The following is a 25,364-nucleotide window of genomic DNA, read 5'->3' on the forward strand; positions in this document are numbered from 1 at the left end:
ATATATATATATATAATTAGTAAATGGCTTTTCCGTTAATGTTTTTATAATAAGTAGACATCTCAACTCTCCCGGACGTTCCGGGAGTCTCCCGCTGTTAGATAGCGGCTCCCGGCCGCCTGGGAGAGAAACATTTTCTCCCGGAAAGGTTTACTCTGCGCGATCTAGCAGAGCAAACCTTTCCCTGCTGTTTTTTCTTCTTCTTCTTCTTTCTTCTTCTGACATCAGGGCCGCCGACCACCATCAGTCAGGAAAAAAAAAAGGCTAGATTGCTATTGGCTATTTGAATTTGCAATAGCCGATAGCAGACTAGCTAGCGCACCCGCCCACTGCTGCTGTCAATCAGCAGAGGTGCACCTGAAGTTCTCCATCAGGTCCTCCTGCAATAGCCAATAGCAATCTAACTATTCATTCCTATGCTGGATTTTTTTATTTTTTTTATTCCGACAGCAGGTGTCTGCCATCATTTAATACATTTATACGTGTAGTTATTGTACAATACATTTTTATTGACCTTAAATGTGTGCAATAAAAAAGGTGTGACCAACAAGGTAGGCAGACAACATCAGAGCATTGAGCCATGCACACAATGCACTGTACAGTAGACATGTGCACTGCCAAAAAATTTGTTTAGTTTTGTTTCGTTGTAATTCGTATTTGTGTTATTTCGTTTTTCGGGATTCGGGTGTGAAAGTCAATTCGGATTCGGAATTCCGATTCGGACGAAATTCGGTAGTGGTAGTTCGTTCGAACGTTCGTTTCGTTTCCGTTTCTTATTCGTTTCGTTCATTCGTTCGTTCGTTTGCAGCAAAGTGACATTTCAGGGGGAAAAATGTTTTTCTCCTCTAATGTCACTTTGCTCCAACGAACGAAACGAATAAGAAATGAAAACTAAACGAACATTCGAACGAACTACCGCTACCGAATTTCGGAAACGGAAATTCGGATTCGTTTGCATTCGTTATGTCTGTAATTCGGAATTCGGATACATCCGAATGTCCGAAAATTCGTCCAAATTTCGATTCGGAACGAAACGAATCGCACATGTCTACTGTACAGTACAAATAAAATGGTTGCAAGGTACGTTAAGCCTCAGCAGCCAGGTATATGCTGAGGTGCACCAGACATCAAACACCCCAGAAGAAAAGAAGGGGGGTTACAGAACATAGCTCTTAGGCTGTCCCCAGGCCACTACGTAATAAAGTGGAGGTGACCAAGACGGGAAAAAGAAAAAACTCAAGATGAGTAGCAGAAGAAGAGGCAAGAAAGAAGGCCAAAAATGGGGAAAAAGAGAAAAGGAAAAGTACATGCACAAAACAAACTGCCCAATGAATGAATATTGTACCAGAGAATTAGAATTTAAAAAGTCCAAAAGAATCCTTATAATAGGAAGAGGGGAGATGACATTAAATCCATGGTTCCCAGATTTTCCTGTTATATGTAAATATTTGAATGTTACTTGGTATCAGCTTCTTGCAATCCCCTGTGCAGCACCACTGGAGAAGGAAGAGCAAGACTGGGAAATAACCAGGTGATCTGCATGCAAATGTGCTAACAAGGTGCATGCTGAAAGGTGGAAAGATCAGAGAGAGTGGAGGGGTGACCTTATCAGTCTCCTAATGCTCTTTCTATGTCCAGTTAGGAGGCTGGGAAGGAGAGAGGACACCACTATATCCCTTAGGCCCCATGCATGCAGTAGAACTTATCTGGGAGGTATAAACAACTTTTGTGCTTCCCAGATCACCTTTTCCTGCAATTAGATGTACATGCATTTAGCTGCATTTGCATGCATTTACTTGCACTTAGCTGTGTAAAACCAGTTTAGACTCGATGCAGAAAATTCTTGTTAGATAGACTGAATGCACTTAGACACTGCTAAATATCTAGGTGTGCATTCAGCCATAGCAAAGCATTACTTACTTGCAAGTGGGTTTAGAAATGTGCTTCAAATGCACCGGTACACATGCAATTTAATTCCCATGTGCATGGGGCCTTAAATGTAAGTGGTGTCATCCACCTCCTATGCGATGGGGCTGTGTAAATCTCAAGACTAGATGGACAAACATACAAATCATTTAGAAGGCAAAACAATTCCTATGTATTTTATATGTGTATTGGGCTTTGGCTGTTTGCCTTGAGTTTAGCTTTGGAGCAGGTCTAAAGTCAATACAGTAATGTACTTAAGTTATACTGGTCAACCTTAAGGCTACCATTACAAAATTGCATCCAAGCCCTTCCAAATACTTATATCTGTCCTAAAGTCTGCCTAGAGTCTCCTATCTATCCCAAAGTTTGGTACCCTAAATTTCTATTGTTTTCAATTACATGGATCCAGGTCCGATACTGCCTTTCCCTTAACATGAGATTGTGGCAGAGTACAACAGCATAGGCCGGGGGGGTGGGGGCTAAAGTGGAGAAGGTAGAGAAGGGGCAGTAAAACTGTTTACTGGGGGTAAGGAATCAGCAGGTAAACAGGTTTGTTGTGGGCAACAAGATTTGATTGTGTAGTAAGGAAGAAGTTGGAGGCAGCATAAATAAATTAATGAAGAGGAAGAGGAGGCAGCAGGATTGGATAAAAAAATGAAAAAAAAGAAGGGAGAAAAAAGAAGCAATGAGATTTGATTGTAATGAAAGGAGGCAGCGAGACCATATTATGGAGGGGGCTGTGAGGTGAAAGCATTGGATAGTAGACATGGGGACAGGAGCCAAAAAGCTCTGACTATGAGAAAAGCAGGAAAACAAAGCAATGATACTGAGTTATGGAAGACGGCGAGACAGAGGGGGAGAGAGGAAGCAATTGGGCTGCATAATGGAGGTCAGCAAGATCAGACTGTGAAGAGATAAACTATATAATGTATACATATCCTTTTGCTTCTTTGTCAATTTTCAATTGCACAAAGAATATAAAATAGGGGAGTATATAGATACTGTAGATAGATAGATAGATAGATAGATAGATAGATAGATAGATAGATAGATAGATAGATAGATAGGACTTGCCAGGCACTGTGATTGCAGGGGTAAATAGGGAGCAGGTGGCTATATAATGCAGGTCACTCTCTGACTGTGGTCTGAATAAGCCATCAGTCCAAGATACACATTGATCTACAACAGTCAACAGCCAACAGTCCAAGATCTACATTGGCCCAGGTGTTTCATGTCCCCAGCCTATGGTTAAGTTACATTGCAAGGCATTGCCTAGGAAGCTACAGTTTAACTTTAGGGTAGGATGCTTTGTGTCTAAGTAGCCAATACCACCCCTAAACTAGATAAAAGGGTTTAAACTGGATCGGCCCCTGTCGCATTATGTTTAATTTCTGTGACATTATTCATTAAAATAAAGCAAAGAGCTATGATAATGTACAATAATAAAGGACTGTATTATTACGGTAATATCCTATAACTGTATACAGTAATCTATGTACAGAGTTCTGTATAGTCAGTAGAAGATGAAATAGTAACTGACATACTAATTAATATAGTTATATAGTTAGTCAGGTTGAAAAAAGACACATGTCCATCGAGTTCAGCCTAGAAGCTTATGGCTTCTATCATTTTAGGACTTTTTTTTTTTTTTTTTCTAACATTTTTGCACTACAGAACAATGGATATCCCCTATATCCCTGCTTTGTGTCTTTATATATGGGAACACTGCTCAGCAGTATTAGATACTAGACATGTGCGTTTCGTTTAGTTCTGAATCAAAATTCGTACGAATGTTCCAAAATTCGGACACATCCAAATGACAGAATCCTAATGCATGAAAAAAACTAAATTGAATCGGACTTGTGACTTTTCTGGCCAATCAGGTGTGTTTTAGAATAGAATACTAATTATACATACATAATACTAAAGCTGATGTTCCAAGACCCAAATGGGGTCCGAATGTCCGAATAGCATTCAGGAGCTCCAGGGGGTTTGGAAGCCTCAGCTTTAATATTATGTATGTATATGGCTCCCAGACTCGTATTGCTTTCTGGAGCTCCCGAATGCTATTAGAAAATTCAGACTCCCTTATGCCATTCGGGTCTAGGAGCACTGGCGGAACTACCAGGGTCGCATCGGTCGCAATTGCGACCGGGCCCTGGTAGTTCCGCCACTTGGGGGGGGGAGGGGACCAGCGAAGAAGTGCACTGCCTGAGGGCTGCGGCCAGGGGGGGCCATCACCCAGTGGAATAACGTGGGGGGGCCCGTGGCCCAGTGAGATTCGGTCTGGCGCCAGCAATGACCCCCTCCGTCCTCCCCCCTTCTCCCATTGCAGGTGGACTCGGCTGCCGGAAGGTCTTCTTCATACAGCGTTGGCCGCAAGGCAGAGGCGGAAGTACCGCCGGTGCGGGATAGAGTCAGCGCGCAAGGAGAGAAGGAGGGGGGCCCCATAATACCAGTGGCAGGACAGGGGCATGAATTGTGGGGGGCGCCAGGCGCCATCCGCTTGGCCGCCCTGCAAGTGAGGCAGAGAGCCGCACACCGGGTGTAATTGTACCACAGGCAGCGCTGGGGCCTTGGCCGGGAGCACCCAGAGAGCTGCTTCCTGAATACATAGCCCGCTGCCTCTCCCTGCTGCATGGTGTTCCAGCCTGGAGGACAGGTAGATAAGGTAAGTGCTTTAATCTCTGTGCCTGTATGTTCTGTGAGTTGTTTGTAAGGGGTATTCTGCATAGCCGACTTTTATTATAAGCATTGCTGGGACTTGTAGTCCTGCATAGCAGGTGATATTCTGCATTGCTGTATGATGATTATACAGCAATGCAGAATAGCTCCAACTATGTAGGACTACAAGTCCCACCAATGCATTATATTTTAAGTAGGGATACACCAGTGCCAATACTGGGCATTTTCACGAGTACTCATACTAATGCTCCGGTACTAAACGCACATAGTGGTGTTCTGTCGAGAACGCCGACGTAGTCGAATTTGCCGACCTCAGCATCTGCGATTGCACACAGACCAATATTATTATTCACAAAGTATTTAGTTTGAATCGTTAATTGTGACTGTTAATAATATTCCATCCGTCATTTACTGCCAGCCATCATTCACTGCCACCCATCATTTACTGCCATGGACGGTATATTATTAACAGTCACAATTAACCATTACAAATGAATACTTTGTAAATAAATGGCGGTTTCCTCGTTAATCCCGTCTGTACGCAAGCGCAGATACTGGGTCAGCATTCTCAACAGAACACCGGCACTAAAATTTTAAACAAGCGGCTGCCTGAGGTCCCGCACTTGCTGGGGACCTCGGCAGCTTTCCTGTTAACCATGCGGTGCCATTGCGGTTGGGGAGGGGGGGGCCCTTCATGGTTTCTTGCACCGGGCCCTGAAGGTTCTAGTTATGCCACTGTGTAGGAGCTTCAGCTTGAGTATTAATATCTGTACATGGTTTTCCCTGGTAGTCGCAACGAATATTCGTTTGTAAACTCATCCGAAACTAATGAAAAATTTGCATTTCATCCGAATCCGAAACCCCGAACCAAATTGAATTTCGGACCCGAATCCTGAAATAACGAAAAATCCGACCAGAACCAAATTTTTCCGCAGCTTACATGTCTATTATATACACATACGCATCACTAAAGACCCAGGAACATATGTAATGTACTTACTTGTCCTTCTTTCAGGCTAAGCTGGCCTTGTTCTTTGACTCCTTGGAAAGTCGTTATGCTCTTCCACACTGTCTCCCCCAGCCGGACCCTCTGCACAAAGTTTGCCGGAAAGAAACCAGTCCGGTCACAACATTTTCCCTGCAAGGGGAAGGAAGGATGAAATTAGAAGTCACGTGACTTTCCTCCATTCACAGTAATGGTCACAGTGTCTGCTTAAGGAAAGCACCCTGTACAGCTTAGAAATGTTGGCTATATCTGTCCTATGTGATGTTACACAAATAAATACCTGTTAATTATGCAATTCCAATCAATGCTGGGGAGTCTTCCTCATTGCTGTAGTTTTTGCATGCTGCCATCTGTTGCTGCCACTGAGAGTATCATTCAGCTACATCAGTCATGGCATGGCATGGCAAGGAAGTGCAGCCCAAAACTGTATTATTTCCACCATTTCTTTCACTCATTCCCCCTAAATTATAGACTGCCCAGAGCTGCTCTACAGCATAATGGCTTGGGCAATTATTTGAATGTTTAAATTTGTTAAAAATCCTTTGCAGGCCTGGGTCTAACACATATAGCACATGCATTGCTGCTTGATTTTACACACGTTACTGTGCATTGCGGTAGGGCAACTGTTAATTTGAATGGGCTGCCTAAAGAAACTAAATTGCACCAAAGAAGTGCATGATCCTTTTTTTTCATTTTGTCACATCACATCTCATAGTAATAAGTTACCATGTGTTGTGGTGCAATGGCTAGTTGCGTTGGGGTGCCATTAAGAAATAAAGGCACCACAGTGCAACAAACATTGGTTCTCCGTGGCATAGATATGATCAGGGCCCCTGATCATATCTATGCCACGGAGAACCAATGTTTGATTCAGGGGCTTAGGTAAAACAGTACTTATTTGTTTGCCAGGTGTTCAGCTTTATAGTGTATGTATAGTTTTTGATAGTAGAGAGAGTAGGGGAGGATTAGCACCTCTGTCAGGTTTCCATTGCTTTCTGTGTCCTAGGTAATTCACTCTCTCTATGTGTCCTGTTATTGTCAATAAGAAAAAAGTGCTGGGAAATCCAAAATTTTAGAGCTGTCACCAGAAAAAGAGGCGAAGGTAAATCTTCCAATGGGGACACCTGTTCTGGTAAATTCCACCTACTTCATAGAAATTCCCTCTCACTTACTGTTACTTACTGTTGCATCTCTGGGATACAGATTAAATAAATACGCTGACAAGGGTTTTAACCATCCCCAAGTATAGGTAAAAAAAACAAAACAAAACTATAATTTACACATTATAGCTGCCCAACCTATGCTACTCCTCGGTATTACTGTAATCACCCCCCTTGGCATATGAAGTATGTCCCTTTCTGTGATACCTAACAACGCTGCAGCAAACCTGTGTCAATGTGCTGTTACTGTGTCTTAAAGGTTCACATTTATTCTTTCTCTCTTGCGATTCCCCTTATTCTTTCCCCTATCAACACTTCCGTCACCAATAGCTGACCTCCCTCTGTGTTTATCACAGTGTGACCTCACCCTTTTGCCCACACACAGAGTAGGGCCTGGGCACTGTGACAATGAATTATGTGCAGTCATACTGACAATGGGGTGGATGTTGTGGGTGGAGGGGGTCATTCATGCATAATTACTTCCTTGCACATATATAACAGCAAAACACATCTTTTCTCTTCCTGCCTCTTGGCTGTTTACTCCTCTCTAATGTCCTTCTAAGCTTTTTCTTCACATTTCCCTTATTTTTATCAAATCAAAACTCACACAAAGACTCTCCTCGCTTCATTCTATTTTCGCTTGTTTACTGTATTTCTCTCCTCGCTCTACCTGCTGTGACCATAAAATCTGGATTTCTCACCTTCCACCAATCCTCGCTAGAGTCATCCATCACCATAACTCTGTCACCGGGCCTGTAGGGAGGAAGAACAAGAGATAAATTGAAGGAGGGAGGAATGGCGGAAAACAGGGGTGCTGTGGAGATAGAAGGATGAGGCACAGAAATAGAGCAGAGAGTGCTGAAAGTAAAGAAGACAAAAGAAAATCATACAGAAGAGAAAAAATATATGAAGAAAAAATAATAGAGACCTGAAAAAGCTAAACAGCGTTAAGGGTCTAATATTAAATTTATCCACGCAATCTAAAGCTGCTCTTCTAGTGTACTAAACATAATCAAAGGTTATACCAAAAGTGCACTGTGCATATATATGTATAGATTAAAAACAAAACCTATAATACATATATATTCACCAAATAAATATATAAAAAGAACAATCATAATGAGTCACAATTAAAACAGCAATATAAAAATATGCCAAAACCCCACTCAGAATCATAAATAAAACTCAGATGTAGGACAGTGGAATGATTATGTCATCAAGGCAGTCTTTAAAGAAACCCCATCACCATATTTAACATCTATATTTTCTTAATCCATAGGTAATGACAAGCATAATATTTACTATTTGGTGAGCTATTGAATCAAATTGTTGTTATGTTGGAGAGTTACATTACCCTTTTCACACCATGACACTGCAAGGTGCCTTCTGGTTGGGTCAGATGCCTGAGTCTCCACACTGTTCGCTGTTGACCCCCCCCCCCCCCAATTCCCCAGCCGCTATATCACTAACGTGTGTCTGAAGCTATGTGTGAGAGCTGCAAGGACACGCTTGTGAAGTAGCACACACCAGGCAGTGTCAACATGTTAAGATTGTAACGGTAATGGGGTATTTTTAATGCTTCATATGTTCTCACTCTCGTATTTGAAATCAAATATAACTTAAAGCGTATTTTTACTTTTGCAGCCATATTGGGATAACACCTATTTTATATTTGTTACATATTGCCATTCACATAGCATAAGCTAAACAAAATATTTTAAAAAAAATGCTTCCTGCAGTTAAAATAGCTTTTTCTTGGGTTAGGGTTTTAGGGGTTAACATTTCTACTTGCTTATCTTTCTTTGTGATGTTAGGAGAAGCTGTGAGGGTTGAGGGGGGTGAGATGGCGTCTCCACTGAATGTTAATTAAGTGAATGAGAAAAACACAATTCTCAAACTTCATTCCTTAGTCTTTGCATTGGGACAGATCACTGTGAAAGTGCTGAGAAAAACCTGAAATTGGCCATCTTTACTGCTGTAACAAAACATCTAAAAGGTAAGATATATATATATATATATATATATATATTTATTTATTTATTTTTCATTATGCTGTGTGAATAGGATCACATAACAAACATATAGAGGGGTTTTCTTTGCCAAAAGTGGAAATATACTTACACTAAGCAGTGACTTAAAAGTGAAATTAGTATACATATGGCACTAAACTGTAAACAAAGCCCCAAAAGGGCTCCAGCTTTGAAGCAAAAAGTTAACAAACTTCAGTCCTGCAGGTTTTAATTGTTTAGCTCACTTAAGTGATGCTAAGAGTGTGATATCAGTGGATAACTGAATATATAAAATATGCAGTTCTCTTCATTTGGCTGGTTTTCTGCTATTATCAATGTGCAAAGCTGGCCATACACCTTCAGAATCACACAATTCCCCATCCACGCAAAACAGCGTAAATAAAGGAATCTGCACTGCCGTCTTTTGGAATTAGGAGCCAGCTGGACCCGTTGCTGCTCACTACTGGAACAGTGACTGCATCTGTCACTGTTTGGCTGACATTTTTCCACCCAACTCCTTCAACAAAGGGATACGGTAGATGTTACTGGATGCAACCGCAGATAATCGTGCCATATATGATTATATAAAGACAGCCCCTGACAGATACAAACACTGCCACCCTGTCATTAACTTGAACGAGACACAGCAGCCGCATCTGAATGGGCACACCAGCAATTCCTGCTGCAAGAATCTGTTGGCTCTTGTTGCAGGAATCCCTGAACACAGTATATGCCACCGCGTGAATGCAGCCTAACTGTATAGTTAATAAAACTTGTATTTACTGCAAGGGTTAAGTGGCAATGACGTGCCGTGCCTTCTGTGCTGGGTAAGCACACCGAAGCTCCACCCCGTCCCGCCGAAAGCTCCACCCCGATCTCGACAAAGCTCCACCCCCAGCTCAGTAACCAAGCTGTGTGGGGAGGAGGAAGGGAGGAGACAGGGAGGCGCCTCCCTGTCCCTCACTTGCTCGTCACTGGTGAAGCATCGAGATTGATGTCCTCACTGTTTTTTTTTTGATTGGGCAGCTTGGACCAATGGCGCTTTGCCATTGGTCCAAGCCATCCAAAGAGCTCACGCCTCTAACACAGAGTAGGGGCTGTGACAGCTCTTGCCTCACTAGTTAGGTTACACAAGCAGTGGGGAAGCCCGCTGCTGTGTAACCTAACTACCTGTCAAAAGCCGGATGCAGCGCTACCTGTAATTAACAGGCAGGACTCTGTCCATAACAGGTTACACAGCGGGGAGGCTTTCCCTGCTGTGTAACCTGTTACAAGTCGCTCTGAATGGCGAAAAAGCTGTCAGCTTCAGACTTGAAACTGACACTTTTTTTTTTCATAATACTATGTGAGGCTCTGACTCACCTGCCTCCCCTGACTACACGTCCCTGTTAAGTAGTAATTTTTGTCTAGGTGCTAAAAAAACAAAGTAATACTCACACGAACCCCAAAGCCAGGTGGCTTTTAAAGCACTCCCTCCAGGCTGTCTCCTCCTCCGCTCCAACAATAGAATTACCCTTTGGCATCCTCACGTCTTATACATAGTGTAGTGGACATAAAGACTCAAGGATCCTTAGACCACCGGAGCGGAGGGAGAGAGAGGTTGGAAGGACCGTTCTAATGGCCAACAGGCTCTGAGGATCAGATGAGTATAATGTTGTTATTTTTGCACCTGGAACAAAATGAGCACATAACCCTTGCAGTGCGGGGGTATCCCACTGGAAGGGATGAGAACTTTATTTGCCAGGAGTTCTTATTTAAACAAACTTGTTAATCATGGTAATTATAGTAAGTCTTTATGTTTCGGTCATTGTCAGTTAACATGCTACACATAAGCCAGTACAATATAGTGGCTACAGACCAGCAAGATGATGAACTGTGCTGCACATTAAGATGAAAGGTCATTTGAGGATTTAGCAGTTAAATTACAAGTAAGAAGAACACAACATCATATACTTACTGCAGTGGAAGATCATTGATCTCTTGAGGTAGAAACTTGTATAGAGCCACATAGCTATACATGGGAGAGATCTCCTTTCTTGTCTTGCCAGTTGACGCCAAGCTCTGTGCACACAGAGATGTAAGTAAATTGGGTGAATCTAAAGTATTCAATACCTTTTGCTTGTCAGTTACTCACCGACATGCTGCGTGTATCTTCACTTATGCTGGCCTCATCTGCAAACACTGGGAGTAATAGAGAGATCAATAAGTTCACAGTGAATAATAAGAAGGCATGGAAGAGACAGGCAGATGAAAGGGAAGGATTGGGAGAATGAAAAGCATGGAGGATGCTGAAGATATCACTCCCACCTGGGTGACTTGGGCTTTCTTCACTGCTTTGAATGCTGCCCTCTGGGTCCTCTGCTCTTTCCTCTTTCTCACTCTGCAAATGGTATTAAACACAATAAAATCGGCATTTTGTAGAGCAGCAGTCAATGTCAGGCTACAAATATGCTTGTCTTTGGTTAGAGTTTAATGAATTAACGTCGACTTTCAGATCAGGTATAAATTCTTGGAACAAGGTCCAAATATGCATTTTGCAGATTGTCTATTTTCCTGGACACAGGGTCTTGTTGTAACCGCTATAATGTGTGGCCAACTTCTAGCAGCTTATATAAAATGCTTAGAACTTATATCTAATATATACACTTTTATGTTAGTGAACTGTGATAAAATAATGAAACAAGAGGCAGCCTGCCACTTCCTGATCCTTTGTCACCCTATAAATTCTGCTGAGAACTCTCTCTGTGTAATAATAAAGATGCACCTTCATCTTGAACAGCTGGTTTTTGAAGCCTACATACGGAGAAACATTAATAACAGTGTCCCCTGACATGACAGGTCCTGTTGTAGCTGCATCCTCTGCATTTTCTGTAGTTAGTCCCTAGTTATTCATCTGAGCACTGGTGTAACAATAGCCATAACAGCCCACACAGCTGCTATGGGTCCTGGGGGTGGAAGAGGACCCCAATAAACATGGAAAATCTGTATGCAAGTGACAATAACACAAATTCACCACTGTATCATTAAGGATTGCAGAGATGCTGTTCACAATGATCATTTACCTCCTGTGACATTTCTAACTAAGAAGAGCTGGCATAAGACGCACAGGAGGAAACTCAGAATCACTGTAGCTAGTCACAGATCTCCTTTGCAGGCTTTGCAGTAAGGATAATTTGTCTAGCTGTGTTATTAATATAGAATTATTGCTCTTGCAGCTTCTGGTCATCAGCCTGCACTAAAATCAGCCCTGGCCTATATGCCTGACTAGTTAGAAACATACAAGACAGTAGTAATAGTTCTGCAAATAAGCCAGAGTTTTAGGAAGCGTGTAAAAGGGTTATACAGCAATTGTGTGCAGGAGCACTAACAATTATGCAATGTAATATATTGTGATAGCCATTACAATCACTACAACTACACTACTACAACTCTTGTCTTGTTTACCTTAACACAAGGCCATCTCTTTTAGCATGTGCTTGCTGAGGGTTGGGGGGGCTTATAATTTACAGTGAGGCCCTAATATCTGAGATACTAAAACGACAGGTAAGCTACTGAGGACAGAGAAGTTAGCTGGAAGATGAAGGTTCAAAGTTAATTCCATGTACTGATGGCCCCCCTATTCCTGACAACTTCTGTCCACAGCTCTGCTATCTAATCTATTAACTAAGCTGACAGCTCTTCTGTGCTACCTGTCCTTGGTTTAGACATAGATCAATGAGAGTAGGGTGGTCGCCTGGGTGAACCATCACAATTTTGCTATGGGGCCACATCATCTGTCATTATGCCCCTGCATCTTAGCGCAGGAGATATACACATCCTGCTTTGTACACTTACCAGGCTGCGTGTGGGGGACTCTGATACGCTGCTACATGTTGAACGATTCAGATGTGCTAATGATGTTCCATATCGCAATGTCTCATATACAGGGTCAACCCTACCTCTAGGAGCAACTAAAGAGAGAGAGAGAGAGAGAGAGAGAGAGAGAGAGAGAGAGATAGAGAGAGAGAGAGATGGTGATAAAAGAAGATCTTTGCAGAAAAGAATATATGATTTCTTTACAGAGACAAATATATTCTTAATAGGAGAAGTGAGAAACCTGGGTGCTGAGAGGATAACAGATACATACGAATATTAGCCAGTGCCAAGATATTACTAGGCAGCAGAGCATACATCTCCAGGATAATAGTCTAAAATAGGCAGAAAATGTTTCAAACTTTTCTAAAAAAATAAAAAAATAAATAAATAAAAGTAATTGCTATACAGTATATACTTGGGGCTTCTACAAACAGAAATATGTCATTGCATTTACTTGAATTGATTTGAATTCATTTCCATGATGAGCCATCTTTATTTTGCTAACCTCTGTTATCAAAGATTCCTATGGCCACATAAATCTAGAACCTGCACTCCTCGTATAATATAACTAATTCTACAAATGACCAAATTCTGGTATCTCAAAATACCTGAACAATCTGTTGCAGGCATTGTTCAGGTATTTTGAGAGCCAGCGGGGCCAACTAGCATGATATGCAGATAATCTATAGGTGTATGGCCAGTTTTAATGTAAATCCTGCTAATGCCTGCTGGAGTTTACATCGTATCAGTGCCTGGCTCCATGCTTGACACCTATAAGATGCTGTGGTGGCATTCCACCTACTATAGTTCTGCATTGAGGTGTGATTCTTAATTAATGCACGCAAAGCATTGTGCTGTGGTGCATGGTAAAACACATGTATTACTGCACATTACCACAATGTAATAGTGTAAAGTCAGCCTTAGGGGGAGCAGGGCATGGTGGCAAAAGTGAAAAGGGTTTCATAAAGAGCAATATTTCATATTTTTAGTTATTTTTTTTAGTCCTAAAATACAAAACTGATTTATATTCACTTTTACATACATTATTTTGGTGTTCTCCAGTGCTCCGTTGTGTGCACAATCTGTGAGTACTAGAAAAACATCAGATAATTAGATAACACTAGACTAGAAAAAATGGCATTCCATTATAGGTCTCATCTCAGAGAAACTACATCGCTGGCTAAATGTGTAAGGCAATTTTAGTCAGCCTCTGTTAAAACTAGAGATTGCTTCCCTCTGCGATGCCTCTAGGGATCCTCTGTTTCAAACGGCTCTACAGCAGATGGCTCTAATGGGATGAGATTATTAAAGTGACACAGTCATGGGAAGATTGTGGAAGCTGCCATTGCTGAACTCTTTTGGGAATGATAGTTCCTTGGCTGTCAAATTGATGATTTGGCCTTCAGGATGCAGCTTCACCATCCTTTCTTTAGGAAATCCTGGCAATGCCCCGCTTCATTTGACCTCACTGTGTATCCATCCTTAATGCACCCTACAAAAATGCCTACCTTTTAACCTGTCTTCAGAAAATTCTGCCTTCTTCACTTTGCTTTCTACTTCTTGCCATTGACTATGCATCCTAATCTTAACGCCTATCTAAACCCAAAAACTAAAAAATTAATATATTGTACCCTACCAGTCTCTAGATATGGTAGCTTTTTTCCTTTATTTTCATTATTTTAATCCTGCTTTTTATGGGTCTGTGATTAAGACACAGCCAGGTACAAGTGGTTTCAGAAAGGGGCTAGCAATGACAGCCCTCATACTTGCCTTTAACACACTCCCTGTCTCTCCAGGCTATACTTCTCCACTGTATCTGCAGAGGCAGCCATTGTTTGTCACACTGGCTAGACAAACATGTTCATACTTATTACCTGATAGTTGATAAAATTATCAGTTTACAAAAGTACGATAACATGGTTTTACTGTGTTTTTAGCTCACATGAAATGACAAAGACACTGCATTTCTAGCAAGACCAACAGGCATGTTCTGTATTTGCTGAAATTGTTCTTAGCCAAAAAAAGAAACTCAAACTACGCTTTAACAGTGGGAAACGGATAGAAACACAAATGAGCAGAAAGTGTTCTGTGGCCTTTATAATTTAAATGCACCCTATCGCACTTTGGTATTCACATTCTAGCCACAGCTGTTTGCATACATCAAGATAAATTCACCAGCCTTTTCTTCTTTAAACACCAAGTGACAATATGCAGAAATCAATGAGGAGCTCATGGTGGTATTTATTTTACATGTAAGTTTGTAAGGAAATCTTCCTTTAGAGAAGATAGCAGTACATTGTTAAGTACAATGCTTTATCACTTACCAGTTGCAGGAGACTCCTTGGGGCTGGAAAGAGGCTCTTGGATAAGGATAGGAGAGCTGAAATTACGACGAAAAGATGCGGACTAAAATGATAGAAGTAAGAGACAGGAATAAAGAGGGAGTTGGTTACCATGATGAAGGCCAGAGAAACACGAGACAGGTGCCCTAGGAATTAGTATATAAGAATGAGTGCAACTGTTATGTGATCCACAATAAACTGGGAAGAATAATAGAAATAATGTACAATCTTTATATTAGATGGACATAGATATAGTTAGACATATCTGGAACTTAAATCCCATTCCACCTTTGTTGAGGTATTTTAAAAAAATATTCCAGCAAAACACATGAAACAGGCATTCTGTATGCAGTTGCTGTTTATGAACTCAGAAACTTACATTTTTGTTAGCTTTTTTGTTAGCTTTTCTGTTAGCTTTTCTTTTCATATTCTCATGGAAATGGCTGCCTCTGTGCTTTGCAAACAATCTGTGTAAGTTACAGCTGACCTCTACACACCCCATTCATTAGTATTCATAGTGGCAACCCCCCTGGACAGTGTATTGTGTGTAAAGGCAGAACTGGTGTTTAGTGATCGTGTTACACAGAATCACAGGGAGGGGGGCAGCTGTTTACAACCAGCTTTACAATCCGACCCTAGTGTGAGACTAAGTTTCCTGTGGAGAAAATTTTACATTTGTAGGGTTCAGGCCTAATAAAAAGTTGCTAAGAAAATGAAGAAAGCCTGCAATGTGAGTCATGAAAATGTGCACACATATACATCATCACTGCACCTCTACATTACCACAGTAAATGCTAATTACTTACAAAGTTGGAAATTGGCTTTAAATTAAAGAAAAAATATAAACATTATAGTATCTTACCGTCTTTCCCAGACATTGCTGGTGTGACACTTCTTCTGAACACCACAGATGGACCCCGATCTTACACATTTTACAGCGCAAGCCCTGCTTGGAGTTTCCTAAATATTAGAGAGATTGTTGTTAAATGTATAATTGAGCCATTAACAGGTGAAAATAAATAGAAGAGCTCTCCTATCAGTTAACAGCAAAGCTCTAGTACCAAAAGAAGCAGAAACTATGTCTGTTATATAAATAATGATTGCGTGTTACTGGTGATTAGAGGAAATATGATACACATGATAGATGTAAAAGTAGATGGTACAGATCATTAGTCCTTAAATTATGGCCTGCTGTAAACCGACCCACCATGCAGGCCCTACCATTGCATGGCAGAGCGATCCATGTGTGCAGAGTGGCAGCGGGTGACAGGCAATGTAATCAGCAGGGGAGCAGTGTACATATTAAAACATATTCAAAAGTAACACGCAAACAGCAATGCTGAACACCAATGCCGGATGAACTTTCATAATCTCTCTGACACCAAGATGGAAAACTATGACTCCCGCTGAAACCCACAATGGGTTACCACTCCTCCCACTGACACCAATGATGGGGCACCATATTTACCATTGAACAACAAACTGCAAAAGCTGGATACTCCTCCACGATCTTACAACCCACTACTTGAAGAAAGGCTGCCATCCACAGGACTACTGGAAAGTATCCTCCTAAGTGTCATTCGGCCTTCCCTCCTCCATTGTTCCGCCCCCTTGTGACGCCAGTGCCTCAGCCTGCAAAACTCAGAGCCGCTATTCCAGTGCTGTCATGGAAGCGGGTTTAAAATGGAAAAAACTCTGAACAAAAATGGCTGCTGAGACACATGGCTGTTTGGTAAATGGGCACTCTATTTTGTAAGGTTTTCATCTCTGATTGGGACTGTCCTTCACTCTCCAGGAAGTATTAATTGGTGCGACAGTTAATGAGGTGAGTGGTGCTTCCAGTTTGAATTGACCTATATTTGTGATTGGGTCCTATTGTATGTCACATGCTTACCATCCAGTATATATTTGGACTTGGGGTATTGGTATGTTAGCTCTGAGGAAGTGGGGATTTCCCCTGAAATGTGTCAGCTCTACAGCTCTGTCCTGGGTGGGTTGAGAAACATATGGCTCATTCCTGTTGTTCACATGTGAGTAGTTTTTTATTCTTTAAGTTTTCCTATTAAATAAATGTTATCACACTAGGAGAAGGCACTTTCTTCTGTGTTTTGTTTCTCTCACTAACATCAATGACAAGCAATATTCCTCCCACTGACCACTGTATGAATGAAAGTAGAAATAAAGGGAAAACTAAAAAAAGGAAAGAGAAATGCATTGATGGAGAGAAACGAGAGTAGTTGAGAGAGTGAGGAAGAAATGGAAAAAGGAAAGGGAATAAGAGAGTGAAGGAGAAAAAAAAATGAGAAAAGAAGGAAGCTATACACACACAGTATGATAGAATTATAGCCCTGAGAAGCAGTCCACCATTTGGACTCAAATTCCTCTGTGGCTCTTTTTAAAGCAATATCTCCTGGCAGAGGTTCCAGTGAGAGGACATAATGTAGCAACCTCTTTTTGTCTAGCCTTTAGATCTTCCCTAACATATGTACAAAAACGTTCCTACTGCTCCTAATATGAGGTCATCATGTGAATTATTGCGTACTTTCAGCTGATAGTGTAGAAGAAAGTTGTTAACTATGGCAAAAGCAACTGAACAAATGCTTGCTTCCATTTTCTGTTCTAGTCCAGAAATTTGATTTTGTTTGCCAAATTTACCGTATTTGTGTATGTAGCTTCCTTTATTTGCTGATGACAGCTGTTTATGTGTTTAGCTGACATTTTTTTATGTTGCATGAAATACCGGTTCCCCTATTTTTTATCTGATGTAACACTAATAAGTATGTAAAGAGGTGTGACCAGGACATGTCTTTTTTGGCACTTAGGGCCTGTTCAAACGACGCCCGCTTTCTGTGCTGACCTGATCCGTACGCTCCTGCACTAAAAATGCATCCCAATGTATCCCTATGTGTTTAATGGGCTACAGTTCTCACTGTACGCAGTCCGTTCAGGTTACGACAGAAAAATACTGCATGTCAAATTTTGTACGGTCCGGAAACGCAAAACGCATCAAAAACGCGTCAAAAACACACTGACAGCCCCACTCCAGCAAAAAAAATAAAATAATTATTTTACTGGAACGCATAAAAAAAGCGGCAAAAACGCGGCAAAACACATAGCACCGCGTCTGCTGATCTGCACCTGATCCGGACCTGATCAGGACCTGAAACTCATGTGAACAGGTGACCTTCTATGCAGTCATATAAAATAGAGAAATATTGTTAGATACTGATAAAAGAGGTTTGATAGCAATTTAGCTATGTTATTTATGGGGTTGCGGTAAATCCACCATTACATTACCCTCTTCCCAGATGACATACATATTTTCTCTCTAAGCTTTGCAGCAGTTCCTACAAGCCACTTGACGACTCAGCAATCTTGGAATTTTAAATTTGTACTTCAAATCTAACACAAAGCTATCTCTAAAACGAAGCCCATGGTATGAAATCTGAGGACAACTCAAGTGTTCCCTGACATCTATTTTTGCTATTTTTCTTTGAACCGTATCTATTGTAGTTTTAAAAGAATACAGTTCAGTAGAAAACACTTCATATTTTGCTATAGTGAGCTTTGCTTTCAGGATCCTCTGAATTACAAAACTCTCAGATTCTAGCACAGAATACGGGCATTAGTAATTTAGTGGTGATGATGAGCGTGAGCAATCCATCAGCGAGAGGCCCTGTTTACTTCTCTGTCCACATAGACCATTACAGTTTAGAGTTAGCTAAAACCGGCTGCCATTCTCACCTGTCTAGGCCAAGCCTAAATCAGAACAGTTTCTTTTGTTTTTCTGCATCTTTTATGTGTCATCACACCCCCGGGTCTTGCTGGTTTTACAGGTTGTGGGGCTATGTTGTTTAATAACTTTTAAGATATCATCGCTCAGACAGCTTGTCATCAAAGGTGTCAGATGTGCCATCTGAAGCCGTAGATAACATTTCACACCTGTGCTTACTTCTACCCAAATGTAATGTGGGTGTGAACTGAGGTAACAGCTATAATATATAATAAATAGATGAATACCAAACAGTTAGGTTTTATCATGTCAGTTTATTGGGCTTTATCAGATTTATTATGTAATTACAGTGGGTTTTATTTCTTTTTTGTTCAGTTTACTGGATAAACCACAGAAAAAGCAGTGGAGAGTATGTAGCTGTATATTATTCTGCATTGTTGTATAGTGTATTGCTAGGATGTGGAGTCTTCTATAGACAGTGCCATTCAGCATTGCTGGTTTGCTGTAAAATGTATTTCTGGGATTTGTAGTCCTGTATAGCTGGTGGTATTCTGCATTCCTGTATAATACTTTTACAGCAATGGAGAATACCACCAGCTATAACGGACTACACATCCCAGCAATACCTTACATTATACAGTAGGGCTGCACCAATCCCCAGTATTTAAACAACTGTAGTATCAGGCTGTAACAAAATTGAAAACAGTGAAGGGGTTCTGAATACTATCTGTATGCCTGAGCCTATTTTTTGTCCCAGTAAGGCCCTGCTTACAATGTACATAGATAACCAAGAGTGGATTGTTTTATTCACAGAAAAAGTCTGGTTACACTTTAAGCACTTGAAGTCCGTGGTGTTAAACTCCCTTCCTGGCCAGGCAATTTTTCAGTATTCAGCGCTGCTGACATTTATTCCGTCATGCAACGCTGTACTGAAATGAATTTTATACCATTTTTTGGGGACACATAGAGCTTTCTTTTGACGGTATTTAATCACCACTGGGGGTTTATTTTTTAATATATTAACCAGTTGACATCCGCGGTTTTAAACCCCCCTCCCATCCAGGCCATTTTTCAGTATTCAGCGCTGCGGTAAGGAGTCAGCCATCCGTCCGTTTTTTCGGGCGGACGGCAAAAGGTTAAGAAAACATTACAGAAATTTTTTTTTTTTAAACTGTTTCCCCTAAATTAAATGATAAAACATTTATTATTACCCGATTTTTTTGCTAAAATATAAGAGATGGGGTCACATTGGGTAAAAAGACACCAAACGTGTCAAGCCTTAACATTGCGCACATGTGCGAAACCTCAAAAAACTACAATACCCAAAATTGGCCACAGGCGACGCTTTAAAAGCTTTTACCGCTCATCAGTTTAGTGTTATCAGTGATTGATGGCCCTAGAATTATTGCTCTCCCTCCGACGTTCACGGCCATATGTAAGAGCAAGTGTCATTTTCGCACACTGGCGCATCAAACGCGCATTTACGTTTATATGTGCGTAAACGTGGGGGATTTAAACATTTTGGGTTTTTTAAAAACTTTTTATATATGTGACTTTTATTTTTTTAACACTTATTGTTATTGCTATCATATATATAACAGCAAAGGCACACTGACAGGTCCTCTTTTTGGAGACATTAGGGGTCTCTAGGACCCCTGTCACCTGGGGACCCCAAAAGAAGCTGATGAAGCAGAGATCTGCTTCATCAGCTTCTTCTCTCTGGCTATAGCAGCCAGATGGCTATGAGCAGCCAGCCAGATGTATTACACATTACTTCCGCATTCACAGTATGGAGGGAGATCAGCAAGGAGGAGGATGCTGATCTCCCTCCCATCTTACCTCCTGACGCCCTCCCGAGCCAGTCCCGGGCCGCAGATGGGCTAGCGGATCCCGGGATTGAAGGTGAGGGGTCAGAAGGGGGCGGCACTCATGGCGGCGGCAGCAATCGAGGAGGGGGCTGCCAGCACATACATACATACATACATAGAGCCGCCGATCGTATGTATGTCAAACAGCCGGTAACGGCTGTAAAGAACGGGCGGTTTTTTCTGCCCGTGCTCGTGCTAGGGGGCGCACGCGAGCAGGAAAAAAAGTCGTCTGGAGACGTCAACGCGCCAATGTGAGTCCGCCGTCCGTCCGTTTTTTCACAACTGGTGGATGGCAAGAGGTTAAGGTATTTATCTCTGCAAGATGATACAAGTACAGCTGTATTTTCTCTATGAGAAGACATAATAATTATTGAAGGCAAATGCTAATGAAATGTTATAGAGAGATTTATTATCACAAATCCGATATTTTTGTCACTTGAGAAAGCAGTGTTGGAAAACGTGAATGTCTAGAAGTTTCTACAGATTGGTATCAGGTGTGTCAGTATGGTTCTGATTCTGTGTCAACATATTGGTATCAGATGTGTCAGTATGGTTCTGATTCTGTGTCAACATATTGGTATGAGGTGTGTCAGTATGGATCTGATTCTGAGTCTACAGATTGGCATCAGTTTACATGGTTACATAGTTATTCAGGTTGAAAAAAGACACATGTTCATCGAGTTCAATCTACAGAGATATATGGAAGGAAAAAAAAAGCCTAAACACAACACTATGCCCACAATTACCCACTGTTGATCTAAAAAAATGGCAAAAAAACCCTATAAAACATGGTTCAATTTGCTCCCACAGGGGTAAAAAATCCTTCCTGATCCCATAAGGCAATCTGATATTCCCTGGATCAACAATCGCTGATGCTTAATAAACCCATAGGAACTTAATATCCAGTAATATTTGGGGCATTTAGGAATACATCCAGATTTTTTTTTAAACAGTTAACTGAGCTAGGTAGAACTAGTTCCTAGGGGAGTCTATTCCACATTTTCACAGCTCTAACTGTGAAGAATCCTTTCCGTATGCAAAGGTTAAACCTCTTTTCCTCCAGATGCAAAGAGTGCCCCCTTGTCCTTTACAGTGACCTTAAAGTGAATAATTTGGCACCAAGCTCACTATATGGACCATTTATGTATTTATACATGGTGAATCATGTCCCCCCATAATTGCCTCTTCTCCAGAGGGAACAAATTCCAGTCAGTTAATCTTTCCTCATAGCTGAACTCCTTCATGCCTCTTATGAGTTTAGTCGCTCTTCGCTGCACTTTCTCCAGCTCCACAACATCCTTTTTATGAACTGGTGCCCAAAACTGAACTGCATATTCTAGATGAGGTCTTACTAATGCTTTGTACAGGGGCAGGATTATGTCTTTCTCTCTCTCTGCAGTCTAGACCTCTTTTAATACAAGAACGTATTTTGCTTGCTTTAGAAACTGCGGCTTGACATTGCATGCTATTATTGAGTCTATGATCTACCAGAACACCCAGATCTTTCTCCATCATTGACTCCCCTGAATGTACTCCCCCTAGAGTGTATGACGCATGCATGTTTTTAGTCCAATGTGTGTCAGTATGATTTTGATTCTATGTCTACAGATTGGTATCAGGTGTGTCAGTATGGTTCTGATTCTATGTCTACAGATTGGTATCAGGTGTGTCAGTATGGTTCTGATTCTATGTCTACAGATTGGTATCAGGTGTGTCAGTATGGTTCTGATTCTATGTCTACAGATTGGTATCAGGTGTGTCTGTATGGTTCTGATTCTATGTCTACAGATTGGTATCAGGTGTGTCTGTATGGTTCTGATTCTATGGGGTTGATTTACTAACCTTATAAACACGACACGAACAAGTATACACCTCTGTCGTGTGTTCCCTCCCAGCATAATCTATTGGTGGAATCTAGACACCTTTGTAGTGTGTACACACCCAGCAGGTGTGTTGTGCAAAGCCAAGCATGAATTGCAAGGTGATGTTGTGTAAATTAGCTCTATGTTGTGTTGCTTGCGTTGATGAATGCAGGAATGTAAATGCATGAGCTAACCATTTTTGTCTAAACTGTGAAGCAGCATTATATATGCATCATGTGCATGATTTTTCCATATATGGCATTAGTGGAAACATGCTTTTAGAGACTTTTTGGTTGATAAATATGTTTTGCTGTGTAAAAATCACACGCACTTAGTGCGTGAGTGTGTTTAGGTTAGTAAATCACCCCCTATGTCTACAGATTGGTATAAGGTGTGTCAGCATGGTTCTGATTCTATGTCTACAGATTAGTATCAGGTGTGTCAGCATGGTTCTGATTCTATGTCTACATATTGGTATGAGGTGTGTCAGTATGTCTCTGAATTTGTCAGTTTGGTTCTGATTCCATGTCTACAAATTGGTATCAGGTGTGTCAGTAGGGTTATGATTCTGTGTCTACAGATTGGTATCAGGTGTGTCAGTGTGGTTAAGATTCCATGTCTACAGATTGGTATCAGGTGTGTCAGTATGGTTCTGATTCTGTGTCTACAGATTGGTAACAGGTATGTCAGTTTGGTTATGATTCTGTGTCTACAGATTGGTGACAGGTGTGTCAGTATGGTTCTGATTCTGTCTCTGACCAGACTGAAATACTGACACCTATAAAGGTTCCTGTTATACAATGTCACTGCCTTTAGTAGGCTTATGCAATGTGTGCAGCTCAGATGTTTTCTTGTATAAAGGAACACTCCTATCAAATCTGAAAATGTTGCATGTAAACTTACACAGGAGGAACAACCTAGTTTTCTGAGTGGCTGCAATTTTTATCCTGCAATTTTTTCTTCCTCTGACTGCAACGCTCACTAAATCCATACAGTTAGCATTGTGCTCATCTTGTAAATGGTCAGCACAATTCAGCATGTGGTCAGCAATGTGGTCAGCATGTGGTCAGCAATTCAGCACAATTCAGGAATTCAGCACATAAAGCCACATGTGGTTTCAGCGTTCTGAGTAGTGCCTTCTTACATTTCCTAGGCTGGCCATACACTGCTCTATTTTTCTTGTTTAACCCTCAGGCTGAACGAAAAACATAGAGGAGATTCCGCCATTAACACTACCAGTGTGTAGATCAAGGAATACCCGCTATTTGTATTGTATTCTGACAGCGGCTGACGGCCCCTGTCAAAATACCCGAGCAAAGCCTTATCATTGGCTGCCGGCTCTGGTCATACGAAGATTTTCTGACCGTCTCTTATGATCAGCTGATCGAGGGATGCCGGCCGAAAGGGTGCCAACAGCGGCAATCAATGTGCAAATTCGAACAGTGTTTGGCCACCTTTAGATGGAGAGAGAAAAAGAGATCTTGCAAAAAGCAAATCAAATAAAAAGTGGCAGCAGTTCCACCCAAAAGCACTGTGACAAGTCTCAGACGTCTGGTAGAAAACATTTCATTGAAATTTTAGTAGGCTTTGGACATTTTCGCACTGTAATGTTTCCTGGATAGCATTCTTTTTTATGATATCCAGATTTATTTATTTTTGACTGATTTTACTGCTTTATGCACTTTTGATTAACATTATTAATTTTCATAATTCAGGTTTTGCTGAAAATGTGATTTAGGGCAGGACACCAAAACAATTAACTTTGTAAACATTTATTACCTTTATTTAGGGGGCAGATGCATTTGACAGCCAATATTATAACAGTAGTTGACAGAAACCTCTAGTGAGACAAATATTTTGGTTGCTTTCACTGACCTCCTTGGTTACTTAATTCCACTTTCACACTTTCCAATTAGGAGGCGATCCGTGCATAGTTCCCCTCCTGATCGGAGCAGTATGGATCGGATGTCACCGTTGTTATACTACCGTGTCCATCCAGTTTTTTCCACCCATCTTGCAATGAAGGAAAAAAGTGAAATGGCTGCACCCCTTGTTGTTCTTTAGGGAACCGGATGTAAATGGACGTGTCTGTCTACATTAGATTACCCCTGATCCGGCACAATCAGGTTCAGTGAAACTGATCTCTGGTCTATTTGTTTTTCTGGACCTGGCCAAAGCCAGGGGCAACTGGATATAAACCAATTACATGATCAGACCACCCATGTGAAAGGGCCTTAACTGTCTTTGGTCCAATATTTTATGAGTCCCTGACCTGAAATTCACATGCACCAAGTGGAATCAAAACACCTGATTTGAATATCTGTTCAGACAGGTGATTAGCAGTTTAAGAAGTAGCTCACTAATAGCAGTCCCCATAGTTATCCAGTGGCAAATTTTCTCTCTAGTGAATCAATACATTTTTGTGCAATATTGTGGATGCTTGAGTTTTGCTCTTGTGTTTTAGTGCTAATGTTTTTGGTACAATATTGGTATTATTTTCATCCTGATAGTACAATTTTCTTTGTGATACTTATTCAGTTAAAGCTTGAAGAAGAACTCTGGGCAGAATAAAACTTAACCCTTACAGTGGGGCTACCCCTGCACTGCAATGGGTAAGTGCTTGATTTGGTATAGGGTCTAAAAATAAGATATAGTCACCCGAACCTTGGCTGCTAGACTGTTCCCTGCATCATCTCCCCGCCCCCCCCCCCAGATAGTACAATTTTCTTTGTGATACTTATTCAGTTAAAGCTTGAAGAAGAACTCTGGGCAGAATAAAACTTAACCCTTACAGTGGGGCTACCCCTGCACTGCAATGGGTAAGTGCTTGATTTGGTATAGGGTCTAAAAATAAGATATAGTCACCCGAACCTTGGCTGCTAGACTGTTCCCTGCATCATCTCCCCGCCCCCCCCCCC

At 41.3% G+C, this 25,364-nt stretch overlaps 1 protein-coding gene across 1 annotated transcript in view; it reads right to left on the reverse strand.

Annotated features, from left to right (window-relative positions):
- STAC2 (SH3 and cysteine rich domain 2) overlaps nucleotides 1-25,364 on the reverse strand; it is an 81,629-nt gene that overhangs the window by 9,671 nt on the left and 46,594 nt on the right. Inside the window, exons 3-10 of the mRNA XM_018560162.1 lie at nucleotides 15,846-15,943; nucleotides 14,966-15,047; nucleotides 12,621-12,736; nucleotides 11,094-11,166; nucleotides 10,921-10,967; nucleotides 10,744-10,847; nucleotides 7,479-7,530; nucleotides 5,612-5,749 (exon numbers count right to left, since the gene is read on the reverse strand). Of these exons, the coding sequence (XP_018415664.1) occupies nucleotides 5,612-5,749; nucleotides 7,479-7,530; nucleotides 10,744-10,847; nucleotides 10,921-10,967; nucleotides 11,094-11,166; nucleotides 12,621-12,736; nucleotides 14,966-15,047; nucleotides 15,846-15,943 (710 nt within the window). The remainder of the gene's footprint in view (nucleotides 1-5,611; nucleotides 5,750-7,478; nucleotides 7,531-10,743; nucleotides 10,848-10,920; nucleotides 10,968-11,093; nucleotides 11,167-12,620; nucleotides 12,737-14,965; nucleotides 15,048-15,845; nucleotides 15,944-25,364) is intronic.

Source organism: Nanorana parkeri, unplaced genomic scaffold, assembly GCF_000935625.1.
Source record: "Nanorana parkeri isolate BGI_ZX_2015 unplaced genomic scaffold, ASM93562v1 scaffold435, whole genome shotgun sequence".
NCBI lineage: Eukaryota > Metazoa > Chordata > Amphibia > Anura > Dicroglossidae > Nanorana > Nanorana parkeri.